Consider the following 12,084-nt stretch of genomic DNA (forward strand, 5'->3'; position numbering starts at 1 on the left):
TTAGATATTCTTGCTCATCTGGTTTGTTCTGTTCAGTCCCCTATGAAATTTCTCCCCTTGCTTGGTATGTAAGATTTCAGACAGCTTCTAAATCTTTGACTTAAGGAAATTCCAACTCTCCTCTTCATTCAGATCCTTGAGTTCTTCAGTCCAATCCATATCACTAACTAGTTCCCTTTAATTTTTTTAAAAATTTGCCTTTTTGATACTCAGGATTCTAGTTGCAGATCTACACAAGAAGAATAGCTAATGTGATGGCAGCAAATGTGTTATGTTAGTGCCATGATTTTTCATTTTCTCCTGGCTGGATAAAGTTCTTGTAGACTTTTTGGGGGTATATAGTGGCACATTAATGTAAATTTAATACATTTATATCAAGTGTCCTAGCACATGCACCACTTTCTTCCAACTATAGCATTGTTTTTGCATTTCTAGGTTTTTTCCAAGAGTTCAGTGTATTATTGTTGTTTAAAAACACAAACATAAACATTTGTACTAAAACATCGTTCATAAGAAGCAAAAAGATTATCTTAATATGAAAATTTTAGAATACAGCTGAGCTGGTTTAGATGAGAGAGATGCAAAACTGGATGAAAAGACCAGAGGTTAATATTAGTGCTTGTGTCTAAAGGTGCTTATTAATGAATATTAGGCCAAGATACTATTTTTATATTGCCCATGCGTGTGTGCATGCCACTACAGTCATGCTAAAAATTCACTCATCAGTATGACCGTGGTGCTTATGGGTTTTCCCTTACAGCTAGAATAGAATTTGCAAAAAGGGAAAAATATATATTAAAGGGTTGTGTCAGTGGCATAGTGATTTCTACTGATGTGACAGTCACTTTGCTTCTAAAATCAAAAGACATTGGAAGTTCTGAGGGGACCAACACATTTCCAACTGCAGGGGTAGAGAGTGCCAGTAATTCTTGTGGGTGACACTAACAATATTAACTTAAAAATTAGTCCAGTACAATATAACTAGGGGAAAAAATGGTGACTGACTGAAGGGGTGCTATTAGCTTCCACGGAGTTCCGGGCAAGGTGGGGGAGGGAGCTTCAAATCCCTGGAAGGAGCAGGGCCTCACGCAGAAGGGATGGGGATGGAGTAGCTATCCCTTAGCACAGCCTGGACTGCAGCATTCCTTCAGCTCTCACAGCTGCTTGGAGCATGCAGCGGGGTGCCTCTGCCTCCCGAGGTAGCAATAAGAGCCGCCCCGAGCACTCTGTGCAGCACTCCAGCGGCGATTTTAAGGATCTGGGGTTTTGGCCACTGCTGGTGGCATCTGGGAGCCCTCAAGCCCCTTTGAATTGCTGGGCCCCAGGGCAATTCCTCCCTCCACTCCCACCCCCGTACCTTTCTGTCCGTGGGCCTGGCTGTCTGAGGATTCAAGAGTAAAATGGTTAAATTAGAAAAAATATGTAGGGGAAGGCTTTTCAGAATTCTGTAAATATCACTGATTTACCAGGTTAAGGAAAAGAACTGTAGAACAAAAGGAATGTGGTACTAAGTAAAATTGAAGACAATGTATATGCCATTGGGCAGTACTATAATATTTACTATATATTTGAGAGAGTTTTGTGCATCTTTGTGTCCAGCTGTGGGTCTGTTTGTTCAAGAATTCCTGTTAAACGGTAAGAGCTAGGACCATCAAATTTGGTATGCAGCTTTCACCTAACTTTCATAACTTAAAGCAAGGTCAGGTTTTGATTGTACCAGGACAATAGGATGTGCATGGACTATGACTGTTTTTCATCAAACGGAAAGGAATGGGTGTGATAACTGGGACAGTTTTACTCACGAATGACCACAAGGGGGGCAGCAAACACCCTGGCCCCCAGGAGCAGCTGGGGGGTGGGCCAAACACCTCTCTCCATGCGCCCTCTCTGCGATCAGCCCCACAAGCTGTGCCACCCTCCACTGTGACTCCTGTCACTACCCACCCCACAAGCACCTGCCCCATCTTATGCTCTCCCACACCTCTAGCCCTCTGCCCTAAAGGATCCAGTCAATGCTGGGTAATTCTTCCAGTGTTAGATTATATCAAAGTGGGGGGATGAATAAAACAGAAGAGGTTATTTGATTGCTGAGACTATCTGCATATCTGATCTTGCCTTACATAGGTGGATCTGAGCACATAGTCCCCTTAAACTCAAAGGAGCCCTGAATGGACACAGGGGTCCACTTACAACATTAAAGGTCATAAGAATGTTTTCTATTTAAATTGCGGCGAGGAGTCCTGTGGCATCTTGTAGACTAACAGAAGTGTTGGAGCATAAGCTTTCGTGGGCAAAGACCCACTTTGTCAAATGCTTTTTCAGACTAACACGGCTACCCCTCTGATACGTCTTTTTAAATTATTACTTGTAGTTAGAACACAAAGATACTGACATTTCCTATTATTAAAGAAACCCTTCCTAAGTATGACATCTGGGAAGAAGCATGGTACTGAAAAACAATTTATATGTTACTTACTTACCTCTTTACATTTTAGTATTTTGCTTTCACCCCCCCCCCCCCCCGGCAAAAAAAGAAAAAAAGAGATGAGTGTGCTGAAAAATAGCCAGTGTTGAAAGTTCTGGATTGTAACCATTAGCACAATCTCTTCATGAGTCCTGGAATACTGAAAAATGAAGAAAATCTTTATTTAGTTGTAGTGTGTTTGACTTTGTTTCATTGGCTTTATGCAAGGGTTATGCAGCATTTATAATAAAATGTCATTTCTTGTGACTTACGCTCTGATTTTGTTTAGTACCACAAGGAGTCTTTTGTTTAAAACAAAACCTTGTGGTTAATTTTCTGCTAGCTCTTTGCATGGAAAAGGAAGGTCATGGCTTAGCATTTGTATTGTCACTACAAAGGACTGTACAAACTGTTCCATGGACCAGGATGTTTCTCTGATTCATGTAACACTTACTACACAGCTTTCTTAGCAAAATGTTATACATTATTTATTTAAATGCCATCATAGTCTGAGACACAAAGCTGTGAAAATTAGAAGATAAATTACAGAGAATATATTAAATGTAATACTAAATCGAAAGAATATGATTAAGAATAACAATTATGAAATTAAAGAGATTATGCAGATTCATTTATATGAAATATAAAGCATACTCTTGTAATCCAGTACTTGATACACAGGCAACAAAAAAGTAAAACAGCAAAATATTATGGATATAGTTTAATATGATCACATTGGTATATCAGTTTTACACATTAGTTACCCACATAGTTCTTTGTATATAACCATTTTTATATGTGGGCATTCTACAGTTCTTTGACATTTTACAATTTGTCCTTTGTTTACATGCAGCAAGGAGTTATGGGCGAAGACGAGGTAATTCATTTATGTTTGCTACAGTAGTATTCTAATGGGGCTGATACTGATCATTGTGATTAATTACGCCATGTTATTGATTTTAGATTTGTTTTGTCTGCATGTTGGAATCAGTTTTTGGAAAAAGTGATTTGTTTTAGTAATTGATCTTGTGTTAGTTTGAATCACAGATCTTTTAATCAATTAAAACATTGAAGCACTAATCATAATTTCATTAATGCTTAAAGTAAATACTCTCTGTACTGTCTATATTAAAAGTATCTGTAACTGATTTGTTTTTCCACAATTATTCTTCCCTTAAGCCTTCATATAAGTGATGATAAACACAGCTCATTTAAAAGAACTGTCATGGGTTTAATAATGAATTGTGGAAAACATTGTGAGAAACAGTACACAGGGGACTAGTTGTCAGCTGATGTCAATTGACATAGTTCCCTTGACCTCAGAAGAGCTATTCTAATTTAACCAGATGAGAATCTGGTCCATGGTCTCTATATAAACTAGATTGAGTATTGTGTGAATCTTAAGATTTTTTGGATAGATCCAGATATTAACAAGATACAGATGTCTAAGTCACTGGTTCACATCTTTCCTATATCAGTACAGATCATTACCTGATAGCTCCTTAGTCCCTCATTTAGAGAAGTGAGTTTATGGTCCAGTACTGTTCAGGTATCTATATTTTTAAGACCACTGTATTTTACAATTTATGGAAGCTTCAGCACAGGTCAATTCTTATTTAGTGGGATTAGGAATTGAATTACCTTTTTGCTGCTGGTGGAATATTGTTTGTAGTGAAGTTTATTATTGATGAAAGCTCTGTAGAGAATCTCACAGTTCTAATTGTTTGGCTAGCTGGAGAACTACAGTGTCCTTTGCTAATAGTACAGTACTTTTTACAGTTATTGCATTTCATTATTTGGTTTAATTCCATGTATTGTGCTAAGTTTTTAACATTTCCTAAATAAATTTTAATATTCAATTTAATGGGATTGTGTAATGCATACCCGTGATATATATTGAATAACGTTTGGAAGCAGCGTTATAGTCATAAGTGAGGTAGTCAACTTCCTGGTGTGGTGTGTTAACAATTTACAGCTGTATTTTGAGTTTTTTTTTAATGTTCATTGTACATATGTGAGATGAAAAAAACAGGCATCAGGGATGGGGAAAGGCTTACTCTCATGCTTCAAAACTCGTGGTGGAGGCAGAAGACCTAGAAAATTTAAGAATGTACTGTGCCTGAGAATGGTCATCTTAAGTCATAGAGGCTTGGAGAAGGGAATGAAAAGATGAGGAGTTCAGCCTCCAAATCTAGAATATCCCTCAGAGGAAAAAATATACCACTGTACATGTCTTACTAACCACAAACTCACTTTCCTCAGTGTCAGTTTGACTGTTTGAGAAGCCACGCTGTCCATTAATTGTCAACTCCACCTCCACTTGAAAGATGCCAACCTTTATTGCCCATCAGATTTTCCCACAAGCACCTTTGTGTATCTCCCTCAGCACTTCATTATGCATGGAAGGCGTTCCATGCAAATATCTTCAGTCACTTTTTATTATCTTCCCTCAGATCTCTCCTAAAAATCATCTCTATGCAGTGCTAGCATAATGCTTGACAGTAGCTAAGGTAATAGTGTGCTGTGACTACCGTTAATTATATTTAACTTAATAGTCTCAGTGTTATCTTACACTTCCCTTGTCTTTTTGCTCTATCAACTAGTCTTTCATTTTATACTTAGATTATAATCCGTTTAGTGGCAAGGATCATCTTTTTGTTATGTATGCAAGCAGTGCCTATCTTAATGGGACTCTGATTCCTGAATGACGCTTTTAAGGTACCACAAGACAAATAATAGAGTTCCTCAATCACCTCCCCCAAATCCACATATTCCCTATAATCCCATGGCTCTTCAGAGATCCTCTGGAGAGGAATGATTGTCTGCTCTCACCAGTCTCCACTGATCCCTGAACTCATCTAAGAATTATGGTTAGGGGCCTACCAAACTAACGGTCCATTTTGGTCAATTTCACAGTTATGTTGTCAAAAATACTGTAATAAATTTCATTATTTCAGATACTTAAATCTGAAATTTTGCAGTGTTGTAATTATAGGAATCCTGATCCAAAAAGAAGTTGTGGGTAAGATCACAAAGTTTTTGTAGGGGGATTGCAGTATTGCTACCTCTACTTCTGCACTGCTTACAAGCCTCACAACACTCATTTGTGTCAGGATCCCCAGTTTGAAAAATGCTGATCTCCCTCTGAAATACGTGTAGTATAAGGTAAAAGCACATAAAAGACCTGATTTCACAGTCTGTTATGTGCTTTTCATGGCCATCAGTTTGGTAGAGCTCTAATTATGCTGCAAGAGTCTTTCCTAACAGTTAGACTTCTTAAGGTTGAAGGTTCCAAATTGCAATGTGGACCAGGGATGTAATAGTGTAACCTTTAAATAGTTACCAGTAAGCATCAGCTTATCTGTTTCCTTTGTGGGTACATGTCCTGTCTTCATTGCCAGCTTTGCAGTATAATTTTTATAATGCAGAGCCCGCTGCAAAGTGGGGTCCCTGAAAGTGGGGCTGGCAGCTGGGAGCTTGGCTTCTAAACTGGCTCCCCACATACACCGACTCCTGGCTACCAGCCTCATTCCCAGGGAGCGGGCTGCTTTGCAGGATCTTCAGTATAAAGCTTATATACAAGCCCTATACTGAAGAGCCCACAGCATGTATAACTGCTAGGATTTTTAATAGTTACATAGTTAGATTTTTAAACGATATTTACATCCCTAGTGTATACAGCACCTAAATTGCAACAGTCTCACATGCAGTAATATATTTTTCTCCAGCCTGTGGCTCTGGAGTGGGAGAATCTGGCAGAACTTAGTTATTGCCCCTCTAAATCCATCAAGCTGGGATCCTGTTGAACCTCTGTGAAGGGGTTTTTAAAAGGAAGGAAGTGCTTGTTTCCCATAAAGTTTCTACTTCCTTCCTCCAAACAATCTATTTGAATAAATAATAATTATAAAGATGAAATTTAAAAAATGATGGTCGTGAAATTCTTTTATGCATGACTTGATAAATTGACTCACCATTAGCAAGTAGGAAACTTTTCTGAGAAACGAGGGACTTACTCCCAAGGTTAAGCTTTCATTTTAGAAAAGTAAATTTCTGGCCTACATCTCTGCAAAGAAAACTTACTGAATATAAACCTAATGTAAATCTCGGTGCAAATAACTCACGTTTTCAGGTTGTCTAACAAGGGTTTTCAAACACTGGGTTATGGCTCGTAAGGGCAAGCCGTTAGCTCGCTGCAAGATGTTTGTTTATCTGAACCTCCACAGATGTGGGAGATCGCAGCTCCATTGGCCGTGGATTGCCATTCCTGGCCAATGAAAGCTGTGGGAAGTGGTATTGTTGGCCAGGAACCTCATAATATATAACAGAAAAATAAGGAAGAGGAGGGAAAAAAATACCTGTCAATTGTAGTACCGGTGCTAATGAGGCTAAATGAGTGGGCTAGAAGTGTCCCATACTTAGCTTTTGATGTCAATTAGGTGTTGAATATAATGACCCATGTCTGTGTTCAGGGCATGAGAGATAGTGTGAAATGTGCACATAAAAGCCAGTTCCACAGTTTCGCTCTGTAATTGGCATTGCTGGCACTTGATGGCATATATCACATTAGAGGATGTTGCAGTTGCATGAGCGTCTGATGTTGTGGCTTATATGGTGGCCCTGTGATGGTGTTGGTTGTATAGATGTGTGGACAGAGTTGGCAACGGGGTATTGCAGGGGTAGGTTCCTGGGTGAGTATGTCTGAGGTGTGATGTGTGGTTGTTGGAAAGAATTTGCTTCAGGTTAGGAGGTTGTCTGTGAGAGAGCGTTTTCTAGGACAGGTTGTAGAATGTCAATGATGCGCTGGAGGGGTTTAACTTGGAGGTTGTGTATTCTGTTACCGTATTTTCCGGCGTATAGGGCGACTGGGTGTATAAGACGACCCCCTATCTTTTTAATTAAAAGATAGGGTTTCATCTTATACCCCAGCGCCCCTCCGCCTCCTTTGCTCCCGGTGTCCCTGGTCTGCTGGAGATGGTCCCCAGCAGACCAGAGGCACCGGGAGCAAAGCCGCCAGGAGCGCCTGGGCTGCCCCCCCCCCCCCCGCCGGAGCCCCTCCGAGGCTTTGAAAGCCTCGGGGGAAGCCGGCGGGGGGGCATCCCAGGCGCGCATGGGCTGCCCCCCCGCCGGAGCCCCTCCGCGGCTTTGAAAGCCTCGGGGGAAGCCGGCGGCGGGGCATCCCAGGCGCGCATGGGCTGCCCCCCCGCCGGAGCCCCTCCGCGGCTTTGAAAGCCTCGGGGGAAGCCGGCGGCGGGGCATCCCAGGCACGCATGGGCTGCCCCCCCGCCGGAGCCCCTCCGCGCCGCCGCGGAGGGGCTCCGGCGGGGGGGCAGCCCATGCGCGCCTGGGATGCCCCGCCGCCGGCTTCCCCCGAGGCTTTCAAAGCCGCGGAGGGGCTCCGGCGGGGGGGCAGCCCATGCGCGCCTGGGATGCCCCCCCGCCGGCTTCCCCCGAGGCTTTCCAAGCCGCGGAGGGGCTCCGGGGGGGGGGGCAGCCCATGCGGGCCTGGGATGCCCCCCCGCCGGCTTCCCCCGAGGCTTTCAAAGCCGCGGAGGGGCTCCGGCGGCGGTGCATCCGGCGTACAAGACGACCCCCGATTTTGGGGGGATGTTTTTTAACATCAGAGGTCGTCTTGTACGCCGGAATATACGGTATTTCTGTTGTTGGGCCTGTCTTGAAGAAGCAGATTCCTGGGTACTCATCTGGCTCTGTCAATCTGTTTCCTCAATTGCCAGCAATGCCTCCCTGCCATCTATATTAACCAAACTCGACAGTCTCTACAACAAAGGATGAATGGACACAAGTCAGGTACCAGAATTGGGAATACACAAAAGCCTCTAGGAGCACATTTTAACCCACCTGGGCACTCATTAATGGATTTTAAAGTAGCCATTCTTCTATAACGGAATTTTGGAAACCAACTACAGAGAGAAACTGCAGAACTGGCTTTCATAAGCAAATTTGACACTTATTTCCTGGGACCTAAATAAAGACATGTACTGTATGGGCCATTATATTCAGCATGAAGTTTACATCAAAAGCTAAGTACGGGACACTTTCAGCCTATTCAGTTAACCTAGTTAGCATGGGCACTACGACTCAGATATTTTCCCCCTCTCCCTTCTTTTTCTGTTATATTGTGAGGTTCCCCCTTTTGTCTCCTCTTTGATCATCTGAGGAAGTGGGTTTCGCCCATGAAAGCTCATGATACTAACTACATATTGTTACTCTCTAGGATTCTACGAAACTATGTATTGTTGTTTTTTAAGTTACAGGCTAACACAGTTTACCCCTCAGAGACCCTCAACATTAGTTTGTCAGGAGCTTTCAGATACTTCATATACTCCCAAATGTTATAGTATAGTGTGAGCACTGATAGCAAGTAGGATATACCTATTTAATGACCTCCTAGATCATTTGTCAATAGTTGTTTTATACCTGCCAATTACAAAATTGTTCTGCTTTCTTAGAAGTGAAACTATCCCCGGTTCACCAGCATTTTATTTTTTTTTAAATTGCATTTGAATTTTAAAAATTAGTTCTGTCCATTCATTTTTCTTCTCCCACAACCTAATTAAAATTGTTTATAGTTTGATATGCAACATATTCATTCACTGGAGAGACTCTGTCACCCCAAATTGAAGATGAGCCAATGTCACAGAAGAACATAATGGCCATACTGGGTCAGAACAATGATCCATCTAGCCCACTGGTTCTGTCTTCCAAGCATGTCCAATGCCAGATGCTTTAAAGGGAATGAACAGAACAGTGATGCATTCCCTGTCTTCCAGTCCTAGCATTTGGCAGTCAGCAGCTTAGGACATTCAGATCATAGAATTAATTCCTGACTGTCTTGGCTAATACCCATTGATGGACCTGCCTTCAGTGAACTTATCTAATTTTGTTTTAAACCCAGTTATACCCTTGGCCTTCTCAACTTTCATGGGTTGACTATGTGTTATGTGAAGAAGTACTTCCTTTTGAGTGTTTTAAACCTGCTGCCTATTAATTTATTTGAACAATGCAGGATTCTTCTGTTATATGATGGGGTAAACAACATTTTCTCTTTTTTCACACCATTTATCATTTTGTAGACCTCTGTCATATCCCTCCTTAGTCATCTCTTTGCCAAGTTAAACAGTCTTAGTCTTAATATCTCTTCATATCCTTAGTTTTTCTTGTTCTTCTCTGCATCTTTTTATATTTCTGATATATCTTTTTTGAGATGGGGTGGCCAGACCTGCATGCAGTATTCTTATCTAGTGCTTTTCTGATATTGCTAACGTTCTGTTAGCTTTTTTGATTGCCACTGTACATTGGCCAGCTATTTTCAAAGAACTATCCACGATGATTCCAAAATATTTTTTCTGTTTAATATAAAATTATGGAGTCTAAATTAACTATGTCTAGTTGGGATTATGTTTTACAATATGCATTACTTTGCATTATCAATGATGAATTTCATCTGCTATTTCCTTGCCTGATCATCCTGTTTTGTGTTATGCCTTGTAATTCTTCACAGTCAGCTTTGGACTTAATTATTTTAAATAATTTTGCATCACTTTCACACTTTGTCTTCTCACCTATCCCTTTTTCAAGGTAATTTATGAGTAGGTTCAATTGCACAGGTCCCAGTAAAGATCCTTGGAGAACAAGAAGCATTTATTCCTGCCTTTTGTTTCCTGTTTCTTAACCAGTTGCTGACATGAGAGAACCTTCTCTCTTACTCTGATGACTTAGTTAGCTTCAGAACGTTGGTTAGAGACCTTGTCAAAAGCTTTCTGAAAGTCCAGGTACATGTTAGCCACTGAATCACCCCATCCACAGGTTTATTCCCCCACCCTCCCAAAAATAATTCTAATAGATTGGGGAGGCATGGTTTCCCTTCATAAAAGATGTGTTGACTCTTCCCCAACAAATCATGTTCCTCTGATAAATCTGTTAACTATCTACAGTAAAACTCCAGTGGTCCGGCACTCCTGATGGTCCGGCACCATCTGGAACCCGGAAGTGCTCCGGGCAGCCGGACAATTGGAGCTGCTCTGCCCCCTGCTTTCCCGATTCAGCCACTGCTGAAACTGACCAGTGTCTGACTCAGGGAAGCTGGGGACAAAGCAACTGGGGTGCTGCCGGGTTGGTCCCGCAGCGCCGCCCCTCAGTACTGCGGGACCAACCCGGCAGCACCCCAGCTGCTCTGCCCCAGACTTCCCCAAGTCAGCTGCTGCTGAAACTGACCAGCGGCTAACTTGGGGAAGCCCGGGGCAGAGCAGCTGGGGTGCTGCCAGGTTGGTCCCGCAGCACCGAGGGGTGCATCCCCTTCGCCCCACTCCACCCCGACCCTTCAGAGCCCCCCCTTCTGATGGTCAGGCATATTTGATAATCCGGCACCCCTGGGTCCTAAAGGTGCCATATTATCGGAAGTTTACTGTAGTTTCAATCAGTTTGCCTGGTGCTGAAGTTAAGCTTACTGACCTGTAATTGCCAGGATCACCTCTAGAGCTGAGTCACAGGGCAGACTCTCCACCATGGCGCCTCCAGTTGGTTGCTCTGGGAATTAGGTTTTTGACTCGCTGGATGCCTCCCTCTAGCTGGTGTCTCCCTGTGTTTCTCTTTGACCACGGCATCCTCTTCAGGACACTGCCCGCTGGCAGTGCTCACTCCAGTCTCTCTGTGCCCCTTATAGGGGTGGGTGTTGTTTACTACACTGCACACTCCAGGGTCCTCCCCTCCCCAGGGATCCCCAGTTCTTTTCCCAGGGAACACCCAGTTCCCCTGTACCCATGTAGCCTCAGTGACCCACTGTCAGTCTTCATCTAGCCCCTGTTCTCAGGAGCAAACTGCAGTCTGTAATTGCCACACATCACTGGTGAAAGAGTGTATACCTGCTGCCTCTGCCTACCATGGCTGCCCCTTGCAGCCCCAGTACCTTCAGGCCTTTCCTCAGGCCCTGCAGCCTGGGAGCTTGGTTGGCCAGAGCCTCCACAGCTCTGCTTTCCTTCCCCAGCACTGCTCTATCTCCAGGAAGCCTCCTGCTTCCCTGGCAGTCAGATCCCTACTGCTCTCTGTGTAGAGCAGCAGTCTGTTCCCCCTCTCCCTCCAAGAGTCCTCCTATATCTAGCCCCCAGCTGGGTCCTCATTAACAGAGCTGCCTCAGCTGGAGCTTCACTCTCAGCCCTCACTCAGAGCTGTGATTTTTGCCCTTAAAGGGCCAGTGCAGGGTGAACACCCTGTCATAAGGCTCTTTTTTAAAAATGGTGTCCCATTAACTATCCTCTTGTCATCTGGTACAGAAGCTGATTTAAGCAATACTTACATACCACAGTTAATAGTCCTGTAATTTCATGTATGAGTTTCTTCAGAACTCTTGGGTGAATACCATCTGGTTCTGGTGATTTATTACTGTTGAATATATTAATCTGTTCCAAAACTGCCTCTACTAAAGTTACTCCGATTTGGCACCTTAGAGAATTTTAATTTGCATATTATTTTTAATTTGGCATAATGGATGGACCAAATAGGAAAGGGAGACCCCACAGAGAATGAGTAGGTGATACAGTAGATTAGTGTGGATCTAGTCTACAGAAACTAAGCTACTCCACCCTGGACAGGGAAAGATGGAAGAA

At 42.9% G+C, this 12,084-nt stretch overlaps 1 protein-coding gene across 5 annotated transcripts in view; it reads left to right on the forward strand.

Moving 5' to 3' along the window:
- Nucleotides 1-12,084, forward strand: part of CPEB2 (cytoplasmic polyadenylation element binding protein 2) — a 92,883-nt gene that overhangs the window by 46,581 nt on the left and 34,218 nt on the right. For 3 of the 5 annotated variants that reach the window (XM_075930714.2, XM_014580541.4, XM_014580544.4), the window contains exon 5: nt 3,318-3,341. The exons of the other annotated variants lie outside the window; for them this stretch is intronic. In XM_075930714.2, coding sequence (XP_075786829.2) covers nt 3,318-3,341 — 24 coding nt within the window. The remainder of the gene's footprint in view (nt 1-3,317; nt 3,342-12,084) is intronic. 5 annotated transcript variants of the gene reach the window in all.

Source organism: Pelodiscus sinensis, chromosome 4, assembly GCF_052426305.1.
Source record: "Pelodiscus sinensis isolate ZL-2025 chromosome 4, ASM5242630v1, whole genome shotgun sequence".
Taxonomy (NCBI): domain Eukaryota; kingdom Metazoa; phylum Chordata; order Testudines; family Trionychidae; genus Pelodiscus; species Pelodiscus sinensis.